General features: G+C 54.5%; 1 protein-coding gene across 3 annotated transcripts; it reads left to right on the top strand.

The window, feature by feature from the left end:
• The first annotated feature begins 12 nt into the window (after positions 1-12).
• Positions 13-22,856, top strand: ADCY6 (adenylate cyclase 6). 3 transcript variants are annotated; one of them, XM_004053055.4, is made up of 22 exons: positions 13-190; positions 5,619-6,486; positions 10,784-10,933; positions 11,305-11,426; positions 11,520-11,631; positions 11,810-11,937; positions 12,454-12,612; positions 12,690-12,831; positions 12,949-13,077; positions 13,342-13,367; positions 13,590-13,737; positions 13,986-14,083; positions 14,265-14,352; positions 14,525-14,641; positions 14,945-15,103; positions 15,396-15,574; positions 16,497-16,532; positions 16,616-16,745; positions 17,067-17,330; positions 18,069-18,273; positions 19,989-20,113; positions 20,334-22,856. In XM_004053055.4, exons 2-22 carry the CDS (start codon positions 5,623-5,625, stop codon positions 20,457-20,459), a joined length of 3,507 nt encoding a protein of 1,168 aa, XP_004053103.1. In that variant the 5' UTR covers positions 13-190; positions 5,619-5,622; the 3' UTR covers positions 20,460-22,856. The 3 variants fall into 3 exon arrangements, with proteins under 3 accessions (XP_004053103.1, XP_063550088.1, XP_063550087.1); XM_063694017.1 differs by lacking the exon at positions 13-190 and adding an exon at positions 220-1,741; XM_063694018.1 differs by lacking the exons at positions 13,986-14,083; positions 14,265-14,352; positions 14,525-14,641 and having other exon boundaries at positions 28-190.
• Positions 22,857-23,140: the final 284 nt, after the last annotated feature.

Below are 23,140 nucleotides of genomic sequence, written 5' to 3' on the forward strand. Positions count from 1 at the left end.
CTGGATCCGGGGTAGAGGGCGGCTGCGCTGGACAGCTCGGGAGGGGGCGAGGGCCGGGCGGACGGCGGACGGCGGGCGGGACGGCCAGGACGCGCGGGCTCGGAGGACCGCGGGACGGCCGGCCGGCCGGCCGGAGCCCGCGGGGGCGGCGGGGCGGGGGCCCAGGGCAGGCGCGGAGCCGGGCCGGCAGGTGAGCGCGCTGAGGGCTGGGGGAAGTGGCCGCTCGGGCTCCCAGTGCGCCGGGATTGGAACGCACCCGAGCAGCTCTCGACAAGAGTTTGTGGGTGGGGGCGCCGAAGCCTGGGACGGGTCGTCTCGGCAGTGTTGCCCGAGGGAGTTGGGGTTGGCAAAGGGAAGTCATGGAGGCAGTGGGATCGAGGACTCCTAGGTCCGGCGCTCGCCACCCCTGTCGCCCGCCGCCTGCCTCCCTCCACGGGGCGAGTTCCAGGCTGGCCCGGAGGCCAGGAGGATCTGGCACGTACTGGGGGAGGGGCTGGCTTGAGTTTTTTGCTGCGGGGCTGTGGGGTGTCTCCGAGTTTGGGGGAGATTCCATTTAGGGGAGAGGAACCGGCCTGGGCAGAGGGAGGGATGCCCTCTGTCTGCGGGAGTCCCTCTCCTTCCCCTCACCCCAAACCTTGGGAATGAAAGGGGTGGGGTCGGCTCCCCACATCCCCCAAGGCCTGCCGCAGGGTGGGCAGGGGAGCTGACTTTATTTAAAGCCGACTCTGGGGCTCGACTGAAAGGCTAGAGTGGAATCAGGCGTGGGAGCCTCTTTGCCCATATCCTCCCCTTACCAGATTACCCCTGTGAGCTGGAGGGACCTGGTGGGGGTTGCATAGTAAAGGGTGATGTGGGAGCCCTCTGTAATCTTTAGGGAGAGTGAGGATTGGGGATGGGAGAAGGCGGCAGCGGGCACTGGACCGACAGATACAGGCCCTGGGTAGGCTCCTCTACATCTGGAAAGGCCCAGAATTGAAGAATTGAGGCCCACGTCCGAGTATGGTGGGTGGTGCTGGCACTGCTGGGCCCCGCCTGGGCAGTGCCTCTTACCATGAACTTTCTGAAGTCGTTTTTAATCCCCTGGAGCCTCCTTTTGCCAAGGAGGGCAGGGGCAGATGGGCCCTGGGGATGGGATAGACAGGAGGTGGCCAGGAAGGCTTGGCAAGGCAGTGGGCAGAGCCATCCTTAGGGCTGGGCCTTGGCCTTGGCTGGTTCCAAACTCTGGTCTCAGCCTGATCAGGGTTTGGGAGGGACTTGAGGTCTGGGAGGCACTGAGCCTGGGCCTGCCAGGCTGAATGGGACATGGCTGTGGCTGTGGGAGCCGGTGGTATGAAGAACAGCAGATCTGTGAGAGTGCAAATGGACCAGCACTCAGGGGAGGAGGAGGTCAGAGGCACAAGGCTTAGGAGCCTGACTCTGGGGAGGAGGGAGGTGGTCTGTGCTCCCAGGGCTCATAGTGATGGGTTGCTGGACAAAGTGGGTTGGGGGACCATATAGAGAAATTTTGTGGCTTGGAACAGTGCTCTCCCCTGTTCCCTGCCATACCAGTCTGGCATGGGGTGCCAGAAATGTTGGGAGGCCGGCAAGTTCTGCGGGATGGGCAGTGCCTGGAGTGGAGCCCAGGGTGGGATGGTTGCAGTTGGTTGGACAATTACATAGCTCTGAAGCTATCCCCTTGCGGGGGTCAGAGTGTTCCTGGGAGGGTCATGCATTCTCCTGGATAGCATTTGCCCCTTTCTCTGTGAGTATGAGCCAGATGCTAGGATGTGTTTCCAGGGGGCTTGGAACATGGCCAGAAACTAGTCCTTTGGGAACAGGTCCGGGCCAGTGGTGGGGTGGGGGGTGTGTGTGGGGGGAGATAAGAACAGGGAAGGGGACTGGTGAATGGAGGAGGCTGAAGCAAAATGTTGTGGGTGGTGGATGGTGGTGGGAAACCTGCTTACTCTGGGCTCTGTCTCCAGCAGCTCTGGGGACTGACAGCCAAGGACACAGGGACTGATAGAACCAGGCATCTGACTGGCTAGAAAGACGTGTGTTCTTGCTCATGATTTTCTCATCTTTCCATCTCTTGACGCTGACAGAGGTTTGGGTTTAAAGTGTTGTAGAGTGAGGAGAAGAACTAATATTTTTCAAGTGTGTACTTCTTGACAGGCATTATTAGATTCTTTCCTGAGGACCATTATCATTTCCATTTTGCAGATGAAGGTACTGACACAGAGAGGTTAAATAACTTGCCCAAGGCAGTGTGGCTAGCAAATAATCACGCTAAGGTTTGGAACCTGGTCTCATGCCAAAGATCATGCTTCTAATGAAGTATTTTGAAGAGCAAGGCTTTCTTTGGTGACCTTTTCCAAATGCCAGCCTGACCAAAAGTCTTGTATTCCTGATCTGTCCTTCCAGATGGTGCTGTTGGTGTTGTTAAGAGGTTGAAGGGGCCAGGCATGGTGGCTCATGCCTATACTCCCAGCACTTTGGGAGGCTGAGACAGGCAGATCACCTGAGGTTAGGAGTTCGAGACCAGCCTGGCCAACATGGTTAAACCCTGTCTGTACTAAAAATACAAAATTTAGCCGGGTGTGGTGGTAGGTGCCTGTAATCTCAGCTATGGGGAAGCCGAGGCAGAATTGCTTGAACCCAGGAGGCAGAGGTTGCAGTGAGCTGAGATTGTGCCACTGCACTCCAGCCTAGGTGGGGCAGAGTGAGACTCCGTCTTAAACCAAAAACCAAAAGGAGGTTGAAGGACATGCTGCTCTGTGGGATATAGGAGAAGGGGCGCCGACAGAACTTGGCTGAGGGTGACCCAGGGATGGGAGGTTTGGGGTATGCAGAGAATTCCCCAGCCTGCCTTCTGCTTGTGGGTCCCTGGGTGTCTGCTTCAAGCGCTGCCCGTCTGGCTTGAGCTCTCATTCTATGGCCACCTGGGGCAAGTGCTGAGTATTCCTCCATCCTGTCCCCGAGTGAGTACAAATGTCAGTGCTGCTAGCTCAGCAGGTTTAAGTACAAGGGACCCCTCAGGGTACTCTGTGAGCATAGAGGAGTGTGGCCCTGGTGGGGACACAGGCATGCATGGATGACAGTGCTTTTAGCCTCATCTTATTCTGACCTGGGCTCAGCCAGGAGTCACATTAAAGGTATCATCATGGAGTCCTCCCACCTCAGTTCATGACATTTCCTCCAGGAAATGTGGGATCTGGGACTGATTTGGTTACCATGATCTCTATAACTTGGGCTAGCCATATGAAACTGCCATGGACCTCAGTTTTTGTTTATATGTATTTTTCCTTTCAAATTTGTCTTGTGCCCCAGGAGGCAACAGGACCAGTTTCTCAGGGTTTTGGTGAAGATCAGACGGAATTAGGGATGTGGAAAGATCTTGAACAGTTTAAAGCATAGAGAAAGTGCATGGAGTATCATTCGTCCATCCATCCAGTCATCCATCTACTCAATGAACATTTATTATTTTATTTTTTGAGATGGAGTTTCGCTCTTATTGCCCAAGCTGGAGTGCAATGGCGTGATCTCAGCTCACTGCAACCTCTGCCTCCTGGATTCAAGCGATTCTCTCACCTCAGCCTCCCGAGTAGCTGGGATTACAGGCATGCGCCACTATGCCTGGCTAATTTTGTATTTTTAGTAGAAATGGGGTTTCACCATGTTGGTCAGGCTGGTCTCCAACTCCTGACCTCAGGTGATCCACTCACCTTGGCTTCCCAAAGTGCTGGGATTACAAGTGTGGGCCACCATACCTGGCCTCAATGAACACTTGTTTAGGTCCTTCTAAGGGTTGTGGATACAGCAGTGAGCACAGCAGGTCAAAATCCTTGCCTTCATAAGGCTGACATTCCAGTCAGGAGAGACAGAAAATGAACACATAAGAAAAATATATAGAATGGCAGTTGCTGATTAGAGCTATGGAGAAAAAGCATAAAGCTGGGAAAAAGATAGAGAGCTCCAGGAAAGGGGGTTGCTATTTTAATAGGGTGGTCAGAGAGAGCCTCACTGATAAGGGGACATTTGGGATGTGACCTGGAGGAGCTCTTGTTCCAGGCAGAGGGAACAGCAGGCACTGAGATCCCAGGCTGGCCTGTGCGGGGTGTGTTGGGAAACAGCAAAGAGGTTCTTGTGACTGGGGTGCAGTGAGGAAGCTGAAGAGCCTTAGGATTATCACTGTTAGCTGGTGGCAGATCATGACGTCAGGAGATCGAGACCATCCTAGCTAACACAGTGAAACCCCGTCTCTACTAAAAAATAGAAAAAATTACCCGGGCATGGTGGCAGGCGCCTGTAGTCCCAGCTATTCGGGAGGCTGAATGGTGTGAACCCGGGAGGCGGAGCTTGCAGTGAGCCAAGATCGTGCCACTGCACTCCAGCCTGGGTGACAGAGTGAGACTCCGTCTCAAAAAAAAAAAAAAAAAACTCCAGATTTTTTCTTCTGCTTCTGTTGAGAAAAATCAGATCGGGCCCCACTGGGACCCAGTGGCAACAGTCTACAGCTGCTGGGTGGTGCCTGCCCCATGCACAGGGTATGAACTCTTTTCCTCCCAGTTCTGAACCATAAGCTGCTTCACTCATTGACTTGGGCACTTGAGTTTGTGACCACCAACAAACAGTGCCTTTTAGGGAAATTTTCAAGTATACTGGCTTTGGGGTCAGACAAATCTGGTTTAGAATCGTGGTTCTCTCACTTATGTGGCTGCTGGATCTTTGGGCAATTCTTTCTTCTTTTCTTTTTATTTTATTTTATTTTATTTCCCTCCCTTGCTTCCCTCTCTCCCTCCCTCCCTCCTTTTTTCCTTCCTTCCTTTTTTTTTTTTTTCCAGGCTATGGCTATTGCCCAGGCTAGAGTTCAGTGGTGCACAATCCTGGCTCACTGCAGCCTCCACCGCCAGGGCCCAAGCAATCCTCCTGCCTTAGCCTCTTGAATGGCCCGGTCTATAGGTGCATACCACCACACCAGGCAAATTTTTTTTTTTTTGAGATGGAGTCTCACTCTGTCACCCAGGCTGGAGTGCAATGGCGCGATCTTTGCTCACTGCAACCTCTGCCACCCGGGTTCAAGCAATTCTCCTGCCTCAGCTCCTGAGTTGCTGGGATTACAGGCACCCGCCACCACGCCCGGCTAATTTTTGTATTTTTAGTAGAGACGAGGTTTCACCATCTTGGCCAGGCTGGTCTTGAACTCCTGACCTTGTGATCTACCTGCCAGGGCCTCCCAAAGTGCTGGGATTACGGACGTGAGCCACCACGCCTGGCCCAGGCTAATTTTTTTAAATTTTAATAGAGGCAGGGTCTTGCTGTATTGCCCAGGTTGCTCTCACATTCCTAGCCTTAAGCCATCCTCCTATCTCGGCCTCACAAAGTGCTGGGATTACAGGTGTAAGCCGCTGTGCCTGGTTTTGGGCAAGTTTCTTGTCCTGACTGTGTCTTGGGTTCTCACCTGTTGATTGGGGATACCCTTGTTGCCTACCTCCAAGTAATTGTATGAGGATGAAACTCATAGCTTGTCAGTGGGAAGTGCTTAGGTAATGAGCTACTAGTGGTGGCAGTGGCTGTGATGGTGGTATTAATACCACTCCTACTGGATGGTCTCTAATACTATCTCCTTCCTTCCCTACCAGCAACATGTCATGGTTTAGTGGCCTCCTGGTCCCTAAAGTGGATGAACGGAAAACAGCCTGGGGTGAACGCAATGGGCAGAAGCGTTCGCGGCGCCGTGGCACTCGGGCAGGTGGCTTCTGCACGCCCCGCTATATGAGCTGCCTCCGGGATGCAGAGCCACCCAGCCCCACCTCTGCGGGCCCCCCTCGGTGTCCCTGGCAGGATGACGCCTTCATCCGGAGGGGCGGCCCAGGCAAGGGCAAGGAGCTGGGGCTGCGGGCAGTGGCCCTGGGCTTCGAGGATACCGAGGTGACAACGACAGCGGGCGGGACGGCTGAGGTGGCGCCCGACGCGGTGCCCAGGAGTGGGCGATCCTGCTGGCGCCGTCTGGTGCAGGTGTTCCAGTCGAAGCAGTTCCGTTCGGCCAAGCTGGAGCGCCTGTACCAGCGGTACTTCTTCCAGATGAACCAGAGCAGCCTGACGCTGCTGATGGCGGTGCTGGTGCTGCTCACGGCGGTGCTGCTGGCTTTCCACGCCGCACCTGCCCGCCCTCAGCCTGCCTATGTGGCACTGTTGGCCTGTGCCGCCGCCCTGTTCGTGGGGCTCATGGTGGTGTGTAACCGGCATAGCTTCCGCCAGGACTCCATGTGGGTGGTGAGCTACGTGGTGCTGGGCATCCTGGCGGCAGTGCAGGTCGGGGGCGCCCTCGCAGCAGACCCGCGCAGCCCCTCTGCGGGCCTCTGGTGCCCTGTGTTCTTTGTCTACATCGCCTACACGCTCCTCCCCATCCGCATGCGGGCTGCCGTCCTCAGCGGCCTGGGCCTCTCCACCTTGCATTTGATCTTGGCCTGGCAACTTAACCGTGGTGATGCCTTCCTCTGGAAGCAGGTAGGTGGCCAGGGAGGTAGGGATGGAGGGCAGCAGGTGGGGAATTTCTCACCTCATAAGCAGGTGGGGGTTAGTGAGGAAGGGCGGGTGAGTCATGGGTGGAAGCTGGGTGCAGGGATGTCTGGCTGTATCTGGGAGGAGGAGCAGGAGGTGGGAGGCTAGGGTTGAGGGGTCTGCCTCCATGTGGGATCTGGGGTAGAGGGCACTGCTGAGGGGAGGGAGGGCCCCAGGACCCAAGCCTGAACTCTGTCACCATGGGCCCCAGTCTCCGGCTCTTTAGCCTGCTGAAGTAGTGCAGTCTGTAGAGACAGAATGTGGGGCTGGAGGCAGGGGTGTGGTATATAGCCCCAGGGCCACCGTGGGGCTGAAAAGGCAGTGCAGGCTGTGTCCAGGCCTTAGCATCTCAGCAGGCAAGTTGACACCAGAGACTGAGGCGCTGGTGCTATCCCTGAAGAGCAGCTCTAGGTGGTGATCTGGAGGTATAGAGCAGGTTTTGGATGTTGTCAGCAAGAGAGAAGTCCCCTCCTTCCTGGACCAAGGCCACTTCTGGGAGGACAGGGAAGGTGAAGAGCTGGGGTCAGTTCTCTCTGGACTGGATGTGGTTTGAATGGGGTTGGACTGTTGAAGAGAGGAGCGTTAAGTCTGATCGTATCCCACCTTCCCCATGCTGGGCACCAGGGACCTGGGCGCCTTTCCTTGAGGTTCTCTGTCCATGCCTGTTGCTGTCTCCAGGCTCCAAGTGTGTGTGAGGTGGGACTCCACGGCTCCGTGTGGAGTGGCTGTAGGCTGACCTGCTTATCCAGTGGGCTGTGTTCTTTTCTGTGGGATCTTAGACAACTAGCCTCACCTCTCCCAGCCTTAGTTTCCCAGTCTGCAAAGCTGGAATAAAAATAGCATCTAGCTCATGTTGCTGTTGGGGCCCCACCCTTTCCTAGAGTGGAGTAGAACCCGACTGGGCAGTGTTCACACCTGGGGGCAGGGAGGTGTGGGGAGTGCTGGAAGGCATGGTACCCAGTGAAGGGGTTTCTGGGAAGTCCCTTTCAGAGAGACGTTAGTTTGTGGATCTGCCATCTCCTGTTACCCCCCTGCCCAGGGAGCAGAGGCCAGGGTCCTTCAGGCGCTGCTGTAGGCACAGCCCCGCCATCAGCACAGCGCCTTGGTCCTCCACTGGACCCTAACTAGAGAGTGCTGTCTTGCTCAAGGTTTTGAAGGCTTGTGGCCTGTTGCCCACCCTGCCTCAGGCACAGAGAGGAAGTTGCCTGGGGATCCCAGGGTGAGAAGCTAGGTTCTCTGGCATGATGCCCTTCTCCACCCAGCCTGTGCTGCAGAACAGAACTTACCTGTTTTTTTTTTGTGGTTTTTTTTTTTTTTTTGAGATGGAGTCTTGCTCTGTCGTTAGGCTGGAGTGGTGCAGTGGCGCGATCTCAGCTCACTGCAACCTCCGCCTCCCAGGTTCAAGCGATTCTCCTGCCTCAGCCTCCTGAGTAGCTGGGACTACAGGAGCGCGCCACCATGCCCAGCTAATTTTTGTATTTTTAGTAGAGACAAGTTTCACCATGTTGGCCAGGATGGTCTCGATCTCTTGACCTCATGATCCACCCGCCTTGGCCTCCCAAAGTGCTGGGATTACAAGCGTGAGCCACCGCACCCGGCCAGAATGCCAGAACGTACCTTTTTAAAAGTAACTTTATAGCCCGTTTGTTTGTGGAGCACGTGCCCTTAGGGCACTGTCAGACATCTTAAAGGGCCAGGTCCTTCCGCCCCAAAGCTTCTCTTCCAGGGTGGCTCTCAACCAGGGCTTTATGGCTGAACTGCCCTCCTGGGGAAGGAGCTTAGAGGTGGTGTCTCCTTTCCCCCTTCCTCTCTGGCCAGGCATGGGCTGGGTGGGCATCTGTTCCCTGCTCTCGACTGGCATGGTGCCCAGAGCCAGGCCCAGTGCCTGACTGGGGAGGTGCAGTCCCAGGGAGGCGAGGACTGTGCCCGTCTCCCCAGGAGTGTCTGGCTACAGCCTCACGTAGTGGATCTCGATAGGCACATTCTTGGGGCAGTGGCGAAAGTCACTGCTGCCCCTGTGCCAGTCCTTGGGGCCAGGGCTGCCCATACAACTTCCTCTGGGCTGAGGAAGGTATTTGGGTATGTGGGTTTCTAGACGGGTGGGGTTTGTGGCCTCCTTCCTCGTCTACTTGGGCAGCCCCTTCCCAGATCCACCCCTACTCACAATCACAGGAAGGAGCCTTTGTCCCCTACCGACCCACTCATTTAGACATACTGAACAGTGTCACCCAGTGACCCAGGCCCAGCTTGGAGTCTCCTCCGGTCCCCTGGCATCCATTTTTTCTCACAGTCAGATAGGGATGTGTGTGTACAGAGTTATTTCAGTCTCGTCCCCCTTCCCCTTCCCTCCACCGTGACTCACATTTTCCTCTTGGGCTCCTGGGGCCAGGAAGGGAAGTTGCCTGGTTTGCCCCCCTTCCCTTCTCCCCTACTGGGGGCTATTCTTAGAAACCCCCAAGGGAGATAGTGTGCCCCTTTCTTCACCCCTGCTGCTGGGAGGGGGAGCTCAGCCTAGTTGATCCTGGGCCTGTGAGCTGGACTGGGAAGGGAAGCTAGGAGGCCCATCCCAGAGGCTGGAACTGGAAATGGCTAGGGGTGAGCCAGGCCTCCCCCTCAGTTTTACCCAAGACGAAACTGAGGTCCCAAAGTTTAAGTGACCTGCCCAATTTTGCAGGACTAGTTCTAGTTCAAGTTAGAGCCCAGAACCTCTGGCTTCCAGGAAGTGCTTCTGCTGTTTCTCTCCCTTCTCCTTAAACCAGAGCCCTGCCCCATCCAACTCTGGGGTGGAGCCGCAAGCTCCAGGTTAATTCCTGAGTTTCCAGAAACACTGAGGCCAGCTTCCCTTAGACTTGCTCTCTAGCCAGTGCCACTGATGATGATTGGGGGCTGAACATTCCTAGGGTGGGGCCCTAGGCCTAGGGCCTGGCAGGGCTGAGTGTCAGAGGGAGTTATACCTTGAGGGGTGGCCAGGCATGGTGGACCCCATCTCCAATTAGGGGACATCCTTTGTATCAGTAGAATTGATGACTCTCAAGCCAGGGCTCTGAGGTTGGGCTTGAGAGCTTGACTCAGTAGAGTGAGTAGGAATCTTGGAAACCTGGAATGCACTACAAAGTATGGAATGCAGTAGATAGATAGTAGGATTAGGACACAGGATTTGGAATCTGATTGTCCTGGGTTCAAGTCTCACACTAGCCACTAACAGCTGTGTGATCTTGGGGAAGTTACTTGGCCTCTCTGTGCCTCATTCCCTTACCTTTAAAATGGGATATTGTTACCTATTTCACAGAGTTTTAAGAAATGTGTTAGGGGCCAGGTGCGGTGGATCATGCCTTTAATCCATGCCCGTAAGCACTTTGGGAAGCCGAGGTGGGCGGATCACTTGAGGTCAGGAGTTCAAGACCAGCCTGACCAACATGGTGAAACCCCGTCTCTACTAAAAAAATATACAAAAATTAGCCAGTCATGGTGGCAGGTGGCTGTAATCCCAGCTACTCCAGAGGCTGAGGCAGGAGAATCGCTTGAACTGGGAGGCGGAGGTTGCAGTGAGCCGAGATCAGGCCACTGCACTCCAGTCTGGGTGACAGAGCAAGGCTCTGTCAAAAAAAAAAAAAAAGAAAGAAATGTGTTAGTCAGTGTATAGAAGACACCTACAGAATCCTGGCACATGGTAGGCAGCCAACAAATTAGCTACCATAATAATAATGACAATGGTGATTATTGTTACTAAGTTATGTCAAGTCAGGGAGAGGCTTTAGAGATCTTCTCATTCTTCCTCTTTGGGTTATAGATGAGCAAACCCAAGAGAGAGGAGGTGACTTGTCCTGGGTCACTCACAGGAGGATGTAGAGCTCAGGTCTCCTGGGTGCTGTCCTTAAGGAGGAGCACCTGCAAAAGGAGCAGCATTTGTCTTTTGTGTGGGGTGTTTGAGGAGCAGGAGATACAGGGTGCTGGGGCTGGGCCCCATGACTTATCTGGCCCTAGTTGGTCTTCTGCTTCCAGAAGCTGTGAAAAGATCTCATTTCTAGTCATGGAGGATTCAGGCAGTTGGCTGGGATCTGGGGTCCTGTGGGTAATGGGAGAGATATATTATTGCAGGGGTGGCAGTAGCTTGGGGACAGACAGGTTGCAGGACCCTGGCTTCCTTCCTCAGAGAACCTAGCAAGTTGTGTGAATGTGTGTGTGTGTTTGGGGGGGGCAGGCAGAGGAGATGGTCACCGTCTACCTTTGCCACCTCCTGCAGCTCGGTGCCAATGTGCTGCTGTTCCTCTGCACCAATGTCATTGGCATCTGCACACACTATCCAGCAGAGGTGTCTCAGCGCCAGGCCTTTCAGGAGACCCGCGGTTACATCCAGGCCCGGCTCCACCTGCAGCATGAGAATCGGCAGCAGGTGGGGCTGCTCCCCGTGACCAGGGCCTGCCCCAACCTTACCCCCAAATAACTTGCACATTGGATCTGCTGCCTTGTCCAGTTCCGTGCAGCACAGTGTGATGGTTCCCCTGGGTTGTGCGTCACAGAGGCCCTGTGATACTGGGGTTTTGTCCTGTCCAAGGGAAGGAGGGCGTAGACAGGAGCACATCTAGGGGCTCAATGGAGGGTGGTCAGAGGGGGCTCTGATGGGGGAAGGTCAGGCCACAGTCCAGAAGGGAAGGTCAGGTCTTCAGAGAAGTCTAGGAGGGCTCTGGCGATGTGGAGAGACCAGGAGGGATTGCAATGTGAGGCCAAGAGTATAGTGATGCCCTATTGGAACCACTGGGCTAGGAGCGGCTGCTGCTGTCGGTATTGCCCCAGCACGTTGCCATGGAGATGAAAGAAGACATCAACACAAAAAAAGAAGACATGATGTTCCACAAGATCTACATACAGAAGCATGACAATGTCAGGTAGGGTGAGGGTAGGAGGATGCCCAGCAGGGCGGGGGGTCTGGAAGTCTTTGAGGGCTATGTGGTCTGTTCATCTTCTGCTGTCATCTACAGCATCCTGTTTGCAGACATTGAGGGCTTCACCAGCCTGGCATCCCAGTGCACCGCCCAGGAGCTGGTCATGACCCTGAATGAGCTCTTTGCCCGGTTTGACAAGCTGGCTGCGGTGAGGGTGCTGGGCCTTGGGATTGGGCCTGGGTGTTGACCGTGGTGAGAGCACAGCTTTGCTGGCAGCAGCTGGGGATTTGAGGGCAGATAGAGTGTGCATGGAGGGTGGTGGGCCATGCAGGATGGGTGGGCAAGAGAGTAAAGGTTACCCTTCCCTCCACCTCCTTCCCATTCAGGAGAATCACTGCCTGAGGATCAAGATCTTGGGGGACTGTTACTACTGTGTGTCAGGGCTGCCAGAGGCCAGGGCCGACCATGCCCACTGCTGTGTGGAGATGGGGGTAGACATGATCGAGGCCATCTCGTAAGCAGTGCCCCATTCCTAGGCTTCCTGGAATTGCGGGTGCCCCAGACTGCTCCTACTTTTTGATGAGACCTCAGGAGATTTCCTCAGTTTTGGCTTTCTCTGTCTCTGAGGTCTGTCTGTCACAGGGAAGGGGAATCTTCCTCCAACCTGTGCAAAGACACATGTGGACCCCTAGACTCCCAGCCAGCCTAGATGGGGCCGGGAGAGCCTATGCGGTAGGGGAGTTGGGCTAGAGGGAATGCCATCTGTGCAGGCCAGAGGGGATAACAGTGATTCCTCTTCTCCTAGCTTAGTTCCATAAGATGCTGCTGGGCCCCTGCTGTTGAACACAGCCTTAACATTTGTCCTTGAGCCCCATGCAGCCTTCTGCTCATGTCCAACCAAGGCTGTGCTCCCGTCCCCTGCATCTGGGTCTGTCCTTGCCCACTGGGCCCTGACGGGAGTGAAGGGCCTGGGTTGTGGGCTGGGGGAGGGGAAGACTGCCGGAGCTGATCTGGGGCTGCATCCTCCCAGGCTGGTACGTGAGGTGACAGGTGTGAATGTGAACATGCGCGTGGGCATCCACAGCGGGCGAGTGCACTGCGGCGTCCTTGGCTTGCGGAAATGGCAGTTCGATGTGTGGTCCAATGATGTGACCCTGGCCAACCACATGGAGGCAGGAGGCCGGGCTGGGTGAGTAGGGGGGTCCAGGTGGGGGGGATGGGGGCAAGGTGGGAGAGCCAGGGTCTCACCCTCTTGGCCACATACAGCCGCATCCACATCACTCGGGCAACACTGCAGTACCTGAATGGGGACTACGAGGTGGAGCCAGGCCGTGGTGGCGAGCGCAACGCATACCTCAAGGAGCAGCACATTGAGACTTTCCTCATCCTGGGCGCCAGCCAGAAACGGGTCAGGGCCAGGGCAGGGCTGGGGGCAGGGGAGCAAGAAGAGGGACAAATGGGGAGGAGCAGGCCAAGGCCTCCTCTGGGCCCCTCTTCTGAGCCTGTACCCATGCTGCCTGCACAGAAAGAGGAGAAGGCCATGCTGGCCAAGCTGCAGCGGACTCGGGCCAACTCCATGGAAGGGCTGATGCCGCGCTGGGTGCCTGATCGTGCCTTCTCCCGGACCAAGGACTCCAAGGCCTTCCGCCAGATGGTGAGGGGCCCTCAGCACCAGACCTAGGGCCTCATTTTCTTAGCTCCCTCAATACCCTGTCCCTGACCCTGTCCTTTCTTGTGACTGCCATTTCCATGTATGCTTTCTGGTATTGGGGCAGTGAGAAGATTTCATCTCGGGTCCCAGTGCCCCCAGAGGATATGGTGGGGACACCCTCAGCACAGTGTTGGGGTGGGGGAAGCAGCTGCAGAGATGAAGGTTGTTGGCCCTTCACCTCACTCCACACTCTGTCCCCTTCTCCAGGGCATTGATGATTCCAGCAAAGACAAGTAAGTCAGGTTACTGAGGAGGGAGAAGGCACTTGCACCCTGGGATGGGGCTGGGGGGAGCCGAGATCCTCCTTTTCCCTGACCTTAGGAGTGTTGTGTGGGAGCAGGAGCCACCCCCCTGGCTCTCCCTCCCTCCCTCAGGTGCTGTCCATACCTTTCCTTTCATTGTCTCTCACATGGCCATGCCCATGCATCTGGTGAAACCATGTCTCCTGCCCTCAGCCGGGGCACCCAAGATGCCCTGAACCCTGAGGATGAGGTGGATGAGTTCCTGAGCCGTGCCATTGATGCCCGCAGCATTGATCAGCTGCGGAAGGACCATGTGCGCCGGTTTCTGCTCACCTTCCAGAGAGAGGATCTTGAGAAGAAGGTTTGAGGGATACAGGGCAGAAGGACAAGGGCTGGGGGAGGGGCAGGTCGCAGCAGGGAAGGCTGAGCACAGGTGAGGGCACAGGTGTTTCTGGGGGATGGAGAAGGGACCACAGAGCAGGGTGGGGATTTCATCAGTTGAGCCAACTGCATCTCCTCCCTGTTGAGACCCCTGGTAGTGCCCTGTCCTTGCTGTCCCTACCTTCCTTAGGGAGGGCCCAGCACTCAGCTCAGCCTCCTCTCCCTCAGTACTCCCGGAAGGTGGATCCCCGCTTCGGAGCCTACGTTGCCTGTGCCCTGTTGGTCTTCTGCTTCATCTGCTTCATCCAGCTTCTCATCTTCCCACAGTGAGAGCCCTGCCTTTCCTCTCTTAGCTTCTCTCTTCTCCACCACTTCCCAGAAGCTTCCTAAATACCCACACGAGCCCATAATCCCTGGAGCCTGCATCCCTGCTTGTTCCAGAGGGTGGTACAAGAATGCCCAGATCTTCCAGAATTAAATGATTTTTCTGGCCCTGTTCTGCCCCAGCTCCACCCTGATGCTTGGGATCTATGCCAGCATCTTCCTGCTGCTGCTGATCACCGTGCTGATCTGTGCCGTGTACTCCTGTGGTTCTGTACGTAAGGGGATTTCTGAGGCTGTTGGGGAGGGCAGGCTGGACTCCAGATGGGGAGGAGGTCACATGGGGAGAGGGAGAAGGCCATGCCTCTTCCACTGGGCCCCATCCCTGGTTGGCCTTCCTCCTTGGCTGATACAACCTTCAACTCTTGGTCTCTTGATGCCTCTAGCTGTTCCCTAAGGCCCTGCAACGTCTGTCCCGCAGCATTGTCCGCTCACGGGCACATAGCACCGCAGTTGGCATCTTTTCCGTCCTGCTTGTGTTTACTTCTGCCATTGCCAACATGGTAAGGGTCCAGTGGGAATTCTCCCACCTCTGCTCTGTGCCAAGCACTGTCCTGGACACTGGGAGTACAGAGGAGAAAAGGACATATTTTCTGCCCTCAGGGAGCCCCCTCCCAGAATAGGGGAAGGTTAACTCCGATTCTCCTTCCTTGTTCTCCCAACCTCTTGTCATCCCTGAGTGAGTACTAAGGCCCATGGGGTATAAGGTACCTGGGCATAGCCCAGGTTAGGGTACATGGCTTCACCAGGTACCTTGCAACCCTTTCCCTCCTTGGTTACCCTGATATACCCCTCCACTTTTGCAGTTCACCTGTAACCACACCCCCATACGGACCTGTGCAGCCCGGATGCTGAATTTAACACCTGCTGACATCACTGCCTGCCACCTGCAGCAGCTCAATTACTCTCTGGGCCTGGATGCTCCCCTGTGTGAGGGCACCATGCCCACCTGCAGCTTTCCTGAGGTGTTCGAGCAGTGCTCAGGCGGTGGGGGGGCTGTCCTGGCACAGACATTGGCCCTTCTGTGCCAGGCCTGGTGATGGGCGCTGGGGACCCAGAAACTCACCAGAGTCTCCCACACTAGGAGCAACCAGGGGCCCTGGTGTGTTGTAGGGGCTGGGCATGGAAGGTGGAGGATATGGGGGCTTGAGGGGTGTGGCGGGAAGGTTAGGTCAGGCAGGAGAGTGCAGGGCTCTCCCTGCCCAAGGGTGCTGTGGCCTCTGCCTTCACCCAACGCTGCCTCTGCCACCCCCGCAGTACTTCATCGGGAACATGCTGCTGAGTCTCTTGGCCAGCTCTGTCTTCCTGCACATCAGCAGCATCGGGAAGTTGGCCATGATCTTTGTCTTGGGGCTCATCTATTTGGTGCTGCTTCTGCTGGGTCCCCCAGCCACCATCTTTGACAACTATGACCTACTGCTTGGCGTCCATGGCTTGTGAGTTTATTCTCAGGTCCTTTAATACCCGAGGAGCTTCCCTCACCTTGCTAGGTCACTGTGAGCCTCTCTGGTGCCCATGCCCCTTGTGCCTTGGAATGCCACAACTCCCCTGTGGGGGAAAGGGAGGAGATGGAGGAGCTCCCAGCATGTGACCCCAAATAGTTACCCCCAAGGAAACCCTAGTCCTGGGAAATCCTTGTGTCTTTAGGCTAGACATTAAAAAAAAAAAATTCCCTCTTACATTTGCATGGTGCTTTCACATCCACCATCTTAACCACCCATAGGACATACAGCTGCTTGGTGGCAGGGCTCTGGTTAGGAACCAAAGCTTCTGATTCCTGCTTGGGGGCTTTGCCTGGGACACCACACTGGCTTTTCCTCTGCAAAACCCCATTCCTTTGATATGTGGCCATAGCTTGTTGTAGTAGAAAAAGCCTCTGGTGTCTGCTGGGTTTGAATCCCTGCTCTGCTGCTCATTAGCTGTGTGGCTTTAGACAGGTGAGTTAGCTTCTCCGAGCCTCAATTTCTTCATCTGTAAAATGGCAATGTCACCTAAATCACAGGGTAGTTGTAAAGATTACAGTAACTAACATTTATGGAAGGCTGACTATATGGCAGGCACTGTGCTAAGCCTTTTACATACATTATTTAGATCTGATCCCTGTTGTACTGATGAGGAAGGAGGCTTAGAGAGTTAAGTGACTTGTCTCAGGTCACATAGCTGGTAAGTAGAGGAGTGTCTAAGAGCAGAGGTTTTCTTAACCTCTACTCTTAATGAATTAATGTAAGTAAAAGCCCTGGCCCAATGCCTGACTTACAGTATGTGCTCAGTAAATGCAGTCTCTTGTCTCCCCTTCCATGTGCCCACCCAGCAATCCAGGAAGCACTGATGACTTTGTCTCTTCTATCTTCTTACCAGGGCTTCTTCCAATGAGACCTTTGATGGGCTGGACTGGTAAGTGAGGGCTCCGAGGCAGCAAAGGGTAGAGCCATTAGATGCCTCCTTCAGACACCAAGCATGTCTCTGCTTATCCTTAGTCCAGCTGCAGGGAGGGTGGCCCTCAAATATATGACCCCTGTGATTCTGCTGGTGTTTGCGCTGGCGCTGTATCTGCATGCTCAGCAGGTGGAGTCGACTGCCCGCCTCGACTTCCTCTGGAAACTACAGGTGACTGTGTGGGCCTTTGGGGGAAGAGGAGGAACCTAGGGGCGGAGCCTGGGCCAGGCCAACAATGTATCTCGTGCTAGCTGGCTAAGGCTCAGGCCGCACCTAGGCCCACCCTGGTTCCATTCCTTCTCTGTGCCCATCCCTTACTCCCTGCCCCATCCTGTACCTGCCCCCTTTACCCCTTTGCCTGTTCTTTAGGCCTCATCTGTCTGGGCCTTTCTTCCTCTATGTGATTCCCTCTGATCCCCACTTCCAAGCCTTGGCCACCACACCTACCCCTTGTGAATGTCGGGCAATGGGTGATGGGTGTGGTGTCCACAGGCAACAGGGGAGAAGGAGGAGATGGAGGAGCTACAGGCATACAACCGGAGGCTGCTGCATAACATTCTGCCCAAGGACGTGGCGGCCCACTTCCTGGCCCGGGAGCGCCGCAATGATGAACTCTACTATCAGTCGTGTGAGTGCGTGGCTGTTATGTTTGCCTCCATTGCCAACTTCTCTGAGTTCTATGTGGAGCTGGAGGCAAACAATGAGGGTGTCGAGTGCCTGCGGCTGCTCAACGAGATCATCGCTGACTTTGATGAGGTACTTTTCCAGTTGGCTGGTGGTGGCAGAGAATGGGGGGTACTTGGAGACCAGGGATTGGAATGGGTGAGTGGAACTGGGAAGAGAAAGAAAGATTTGATGGGACCCAGAGTCATCAGGGGTAAGGGTAGGCACAGTGGAGGCAGAGGCAAGAACCCATGAAGGTGTCAGAGGCAGCAAGGGGGTCAGCCCTAGTGGGACAGGGTCATCACTGTTGGGGAGCAGGGGAGGACTTGATCTGTAGGGGGATAGGATAGGTACCAGGTGGATGTCACTGAAGAAGAAGGCAATAGTCTGTGGACAGAACCTCATGAGACCAACCAAGCAAGATGGTCCTCTGAATAGAGAAAATTGAAGCAAAATGTGAGGTAGTGTCCTGAACATCCAGATCAGGAATGGGCTGTTCACTGTTCTGGAGGGAAGTCACTTGCTCACTCTGGGACTCAGTATCCCAAAAGGTAAGGATTGGAGAAATTGCTTAATATTGCACTTGTGGGTCTGTGTTCTGTGAGTGAGCTACTGGAGGGACCTTCTGAAGCTGTATGCCCAAGTCCTGCCTGGAGTCCTAGGCTGCCTGTTTTCCCAGCTCCTCAGTCTTAACTGATAGCAGCAGCTGGAAGGGGGCTCTTGAGACAGGGAAGTGGGGAAGGCAGCCAAGGCGTGGCAAGAAATGAGTGTTGGGGCAGGGCTGGGTCTGGGGTCTTTGCCTTGACAGCCAGGTCTCCTTGTGTTGTTCAGATTATCAGCGAGGAGCGGTTCCGGCAGCTGGAAAAGATCAAGACGATTGGTAGCACCTACATGGCTGCCTCAGGGCTGAACGCCAGCACCTACGATCAGGTGGGCCGCTCTCACATCACTGCCCTGGCTGACTACGCCATGCGGCTCATGGAGCAGATGAAGCACATCAATGAGCACTCCTTCAACAATTTCCAGATGAAGATTGGTAAGAGGGCTTTGTTGCTTGGCAGGTTTTCCCAGGACTTTTTCCGGGTGAAGCTGGGATTATAGGCTGGGGATGGGATCACAGATTTCCCATCAGGGCTCCTGTGGGGTTTTCTTCCTTCTGACCTCCTATATCAAGTCTGATATTAAGAACAGAGATCATTGGGCACTGTCCTATAAATTTTTGAGCATATTTTAATCCTGATATTATTATCGCCTTTCATTGGATAGAGACTGACTCTCAGAGAGATTAAATAACTTGCCCAAGGTCAAACAACTAGTAAGTGGCAGAGCTGGGATTAAAAATCAGGTTTATATAAACTTGAATACTTCTGTCCTTATCTGTGACCAGTCCAATAAGAGGTATTTCCTCTCAAATGAACTGGTGGATGGGAGTGGTTAATAGCATGGCTACTAGAGATGGACTATGTGGTTTGAATTCTGGCTGCTCCATTTACTGGCTTATTTGAGAAGTCTTCTAACTTCTCTAAGCTTCAGTTACCTTATCTATAAAATGGGGATAATAATACCTACCTTTTAGAGGTGTTGAAAGGATGAAGCCATGCCGGGCGCGGTGGATCATGCCTGTAATCCCAGCACTTTGGGAAGCCGAGGTGGGCAGATCATGAGGTTGGGAGTTCAAGACCAGCCTGACCAACAGAGTGAAACCCCTTCTCTACTAAAAAAAAAAAAAAAAAAAAAAAAAAAAAAAAAATTAGGCCGGGCATGGTGGCTCACGCCTGTAATCCCAGCACTTTGGGAGGCCGAGGCAGGCGGATCACGAGGTCAAGAGATCGAGACCATCCTGACTAACACGGTGAAATTCTGTCTCTACTAAAAATACAAAAAATTAGCTGGGTGTGGTGGTAGGTGCCTGTAGTCCCAGCTATTCGGGAGGCTGAGGCAGGAGAATGGTGTGAACCCGGGAGGCGGAGCTTGCAGTGAGCCGAGATGGTGCCACTGCACTCCAGCCTGGGTGACAGAGCGAGACTCCGTCCCCCCCAAAAAAAAAAAAAAAAAAAATTAGCTGGGTGTGGTGGTACATGTCTGTAATCCCAGCTACTCGGGAGGCTGAGGCAGGAGAATCTCTTGAACCTGGGAGGCAGAGGTTGCAGTGAGCTGAGATTGTGCCACTGCACTCCATCCTGGGCAACAGAGCAAGACTCCATCTCAAAAAAAAAAAAAAAAAAAAAAAAAAGGATGAAGCCAGGTAAAATGCTTACTAGAGTGGTTGACATGGAATAGGCATTCAGGAGATTACTGTTATAGCATGGCTGTCTTGACTCAGGGGAGCTCCTAAACTGAGGTGCTCAGGTCTTTGGGTATTTTTATTTGTTTTTTGGGTTTTTTTTTTTTTTTTGAGATGGGGATTTGCTCTGTACCAGGCTAGAGTGCCGTGGCACAATCACAGCTCACTGTAGCCTCAAATCCCAGGCTCAATCAATCAATCTATTCTCCCACCTCAGCCTCCTAAGTAGCTGGGACTACAGGCATGTACCATCATTGTCCAGCTAATTTTTGTATTTTTTTTTTGTAAAGATAGGGTTTCACCATGTTGGCCAGGCTGGTCTTGAACTAGATTGTTCTTTACAACCAGGAGACTTGTCCTTTTTCCATTTTTTTCTCTGGGTCCTTCTACCGGTGCCAGGAGGTGGGATGACTCCCTGGGTTGACCCTGGAGCATACACTAGTCTCTTGCTGTTCTCTCCACCTCAGGGCTGAACATGGGCCCAGTCGTGGCAGGTGTCATCGGGGCTCGGAAGCCACAGTATGACATCTGGGGGAACACAGTGAATGTCTCTAGTCGTATGGACAGCACGGGGGTCCCCGACCGAATCCAGGTGAGGGGGATATGAGCAGGGGCTGGGAGGAACATGGGCCCGGAGGGCTTCCACAGGTGTCTCTGCAGTCTGCTAGGACAGGGGTAGGGTGGCTAGTGTTCTGTGTATGGTGGGGCAGGGGTTGGGGGAAGGGAGCTAGCCTGACTAGAGAACCCCTGGGCCCCTGCAAATGCAGCAGGAAGGATTCCAGGCTAAGCGGGCTCCCCTCCCACTCCCCCAGGTGACCACGGACCTGTACCAGGTTCTAGCTGCCAAGGGCTACCAGCTGGAGTGTCGAGGGGTGGTCAAGGTGAAGGGCAAGGGGGAGATGACCACCTACTTCCTCAATGGGGGCCCCAGCAGTTAACAGGGCCCAGCCACAAATTCAGCTGAAGGGACCAAGGTGGGCATTGAGTGGACTCTGTGCTCACTGGGTGGAGCTGTGGCAGGGGGCACTGAGCCTCCAGACCCTGCTAACCACAAAAGGGAACATCCCAGCAGGCTGTGCTTGGATCATGCTCGTCTGCCCTCAAGCTGGAAAACAAGGGGCTACCTACCAAGAGGATTATGCAAGTGACTTTCTTTCTTACTTGGGGTAGGGCTGTTCCCTCTCCAATCTTCCAGCCTTTGGGAGCAGGGGAGGGGTCAGTAGCAGAAGCAGAGGGAGGCCTCTTGCCTGAGGGATTAAAATGGCAGCTTGCCATGCCTACCCTTCCCTGTCTGTCTGGGCAGCAGGTTCAGGGCTGAGCCCTTCTTTTCCCTCTTTTTTCCTGGGAATATTTTGTACAATATTTTGTACAAAGACAGGCATGAGGAGTGCCTATTCCATGCTTGCCTTTGCAATACCTGCATCCCCAGCACTGGTCCTGGGCACTTCCCCACCCCAGCCAGGTGTCCCTCCTACGCACAGAGCAGAGGAGGGAGAAGCTCTGGGGAGCCAGCTTTGGCCATATTTCAGGAGAATGTTTCCATGTGCCAAATCTTAGTCCCATGATCTGTCCCCAAAGGGGAACAAAGGGACCTCTGACAGCTTAGATTTAGCCCCAGTTCCTGCACGCTCCAGGGAACGGGGTGTCTGGCCTCACTGGTACTGTGAAAAATGCTCAGAGAGCAAGCCTGTGTGTGGGGATGTCAGGTCAGGAGCTGGAAGTTCACCTGCAGGTGCCAAAGAGCAGGCCGGCCAGGGCTGGGGCAGTGCCAGACTCTGATCTGAGGACCCCATCGGGGTCCAGATCAGGTCACTCTGCCCCAGTGCTCTCTTGCTGTCTGCTGGCAAGGGGGCATGGAGCATCTCTTCCTTTTCTGTTGCCAAATAGAAAAGGGTCAGGGCATGGAGAAAGATGACCCTGATCCCAAACCTGCCCTCCCAAGTCTCTGGTGTTGGGGAGGGCCCGTGTGTTTGTGTAACTGTGTGTGCATGTTGGTCTTTGTGTGCATATCTGTTTTCCAGGTCTATGTGAGTCCTTGTGCTCCTGCTCCTCAGCTCTCCACCCCAAGTTGCCTCTCTCCTGTGGGCGTCTGTCTTCTGGGAATAAAGCAGGGTTTCCTATTTCAGGGGATGTAAAGAGATGCCCAGGTTGCACAGGAGTGGGATGGGGTGTGGTAGCAAAAGGAGGGAGAGGAGTCCTTTTTGTGCCAAATCCCTAAGTGCCGTTTGGGGGCCATGTGTGCAGCATGACTCTCCCTGTCTGTGGCAGGGACCCAAGCGCTTGCTTGAGCCCCAGTGCTCCATGCCAGCACTTGAACTGTCTGGGGTTTGATGGACAGAGGCTCAGGAATTTCCTGGCTTCCCCAGATAGTGTCCTGGGACATGGTATGCTTTGGGGCTGGGGTAGCATGGAATCCCTCTGAGGACCTGGATACTGGTACTACGGGGTGGGGAAGAGGAACCTTAAACTTGGCTTTCCCCAGCCTTCAGCCTGAGTCTAGCATGTTTCTGGCTCCCCAGCCCCTTGTGAAGCCTTGAGGGCTGGCAGAAGGGTTAAGAGGTTGAACTCTAGATTCCCTTCCTGTCTTTGCCTTCCTTTTACCCCTTTCCCTGCAACCTCCTTGACTCTGGCCTGAATTTGTTGGTGCCTCAGTTTCTCTGTCTGTACCTATTTAAGCCAAAGGCACTAGCCTGAATTTTGCTTGAAGATCACTTTGTCTTGGAAATGACTAGAGAGGCAGAGGAGAAGGGTTTCCAGAGTTGCTAGGTTTGGGAGTGGAAGGGGCAGGCAGTGCACTTGCCCCTCCTCATGCCCCTTCTGACACCAGCTCCCTGTGGAGGCCTGGTTTCTGGGTACTGCCTCCCTTGGGCATCTTCATGCATCAACCAAATGGGCCATCAGGTACTTCATTAGTCATGGCAGAAGGAGGGGGAAAGACTTGTTTTCCAGACAGAAAATCTACTCCCCTGTCCCCAGCCATATCCCTGAATAGGAAGGGATAGGAAGAGACTACTTGGTGCCATGGGGTAGGGGTGAGGGTATAAGTAGATCAGAGTGGGAAGACCTCAGCCTTGGGTGGCTTGTCTCTGCTTCTTGCCAGGTGGGAGGGCCTGTCCACACCCTGGCTCCCCGTACCACAGTGCCAGCCATGCCCTTCCCCTGGGCTACCATTGTCCCTTTCCTCACCCAGTTGGTAGAGGAGTCAGGAGGTGGGAGGCCGTGGGCTTTGGTTTTATAATGTAACCACTGTGGGGGTGGGGGAGGATGGTGAACCATGTATTTCAGTGAAATATTTAATATATTTAAATATCAATAAAATCAAACTCTTTGTAAAATTCTCTGTTCTCTGTAGCTGTTCTGGGCCCTGGGTGGGTCAGAAGTGACAGAGCCTGGTGTAGGAGGCGACCTCCTGCTCCAGGGCTCCGTGGGCCTCTTGTCTGTGGTCAGAGGACTTCCTGTGGCTTTCTCCCTGCTAAGGAGAAGCTGCAGTATCTTCAGAGTGTGACTACTCAAGGCCTTTCAGCATCATGAGCTCCAGTATGTGCCTTCCCAGATTTGTGTGTGACCCCTGCCATGCGTGAGGCCTGCGGTTCTTTCCAGTGCCTTGGCCCCTCACAGA

The sequence above is a fragment of the Gorilla gorilla genome, chromosome 10, assembly GCF_029281585.2.
Source record: "Gorilla gorilla gorilla isolate KB3781 chromosome 10, NHGRI_mGorGor1-v2.1_pri, whole genome shotgun sequence".
NCBI lineage: Eukaryota > Metazoa > Chordata > Mammalia > Primates > Hominidae > Gorilla > Gorilla gorilla.

Bases quoted from the DNA above. Each gene is read 5' to 3' on its own strand.
- ADCY6 (XM_004053055.4), top strand. From the start codon at position 5,623: ATGTCATGGTTTAGTGGCCTCCTGGTCCCTAAAGTGGATGAACGGAAA. The intron at 10,934-11,304 runs GTGGGGCTGCTC...CCACTGGGCTAG, and splicing joins AGCATGAGAATCGGCAGCAG to GAGCGGCTGCTGCTGTCGGT. The intron at 16,746-17,066 runs GTGACTGTGTGG...TGGTGTCCACAG, and splicing joins ACTTCCTCTGGAAACTACAG to GCAACAGGGGAGAAGGAGGA.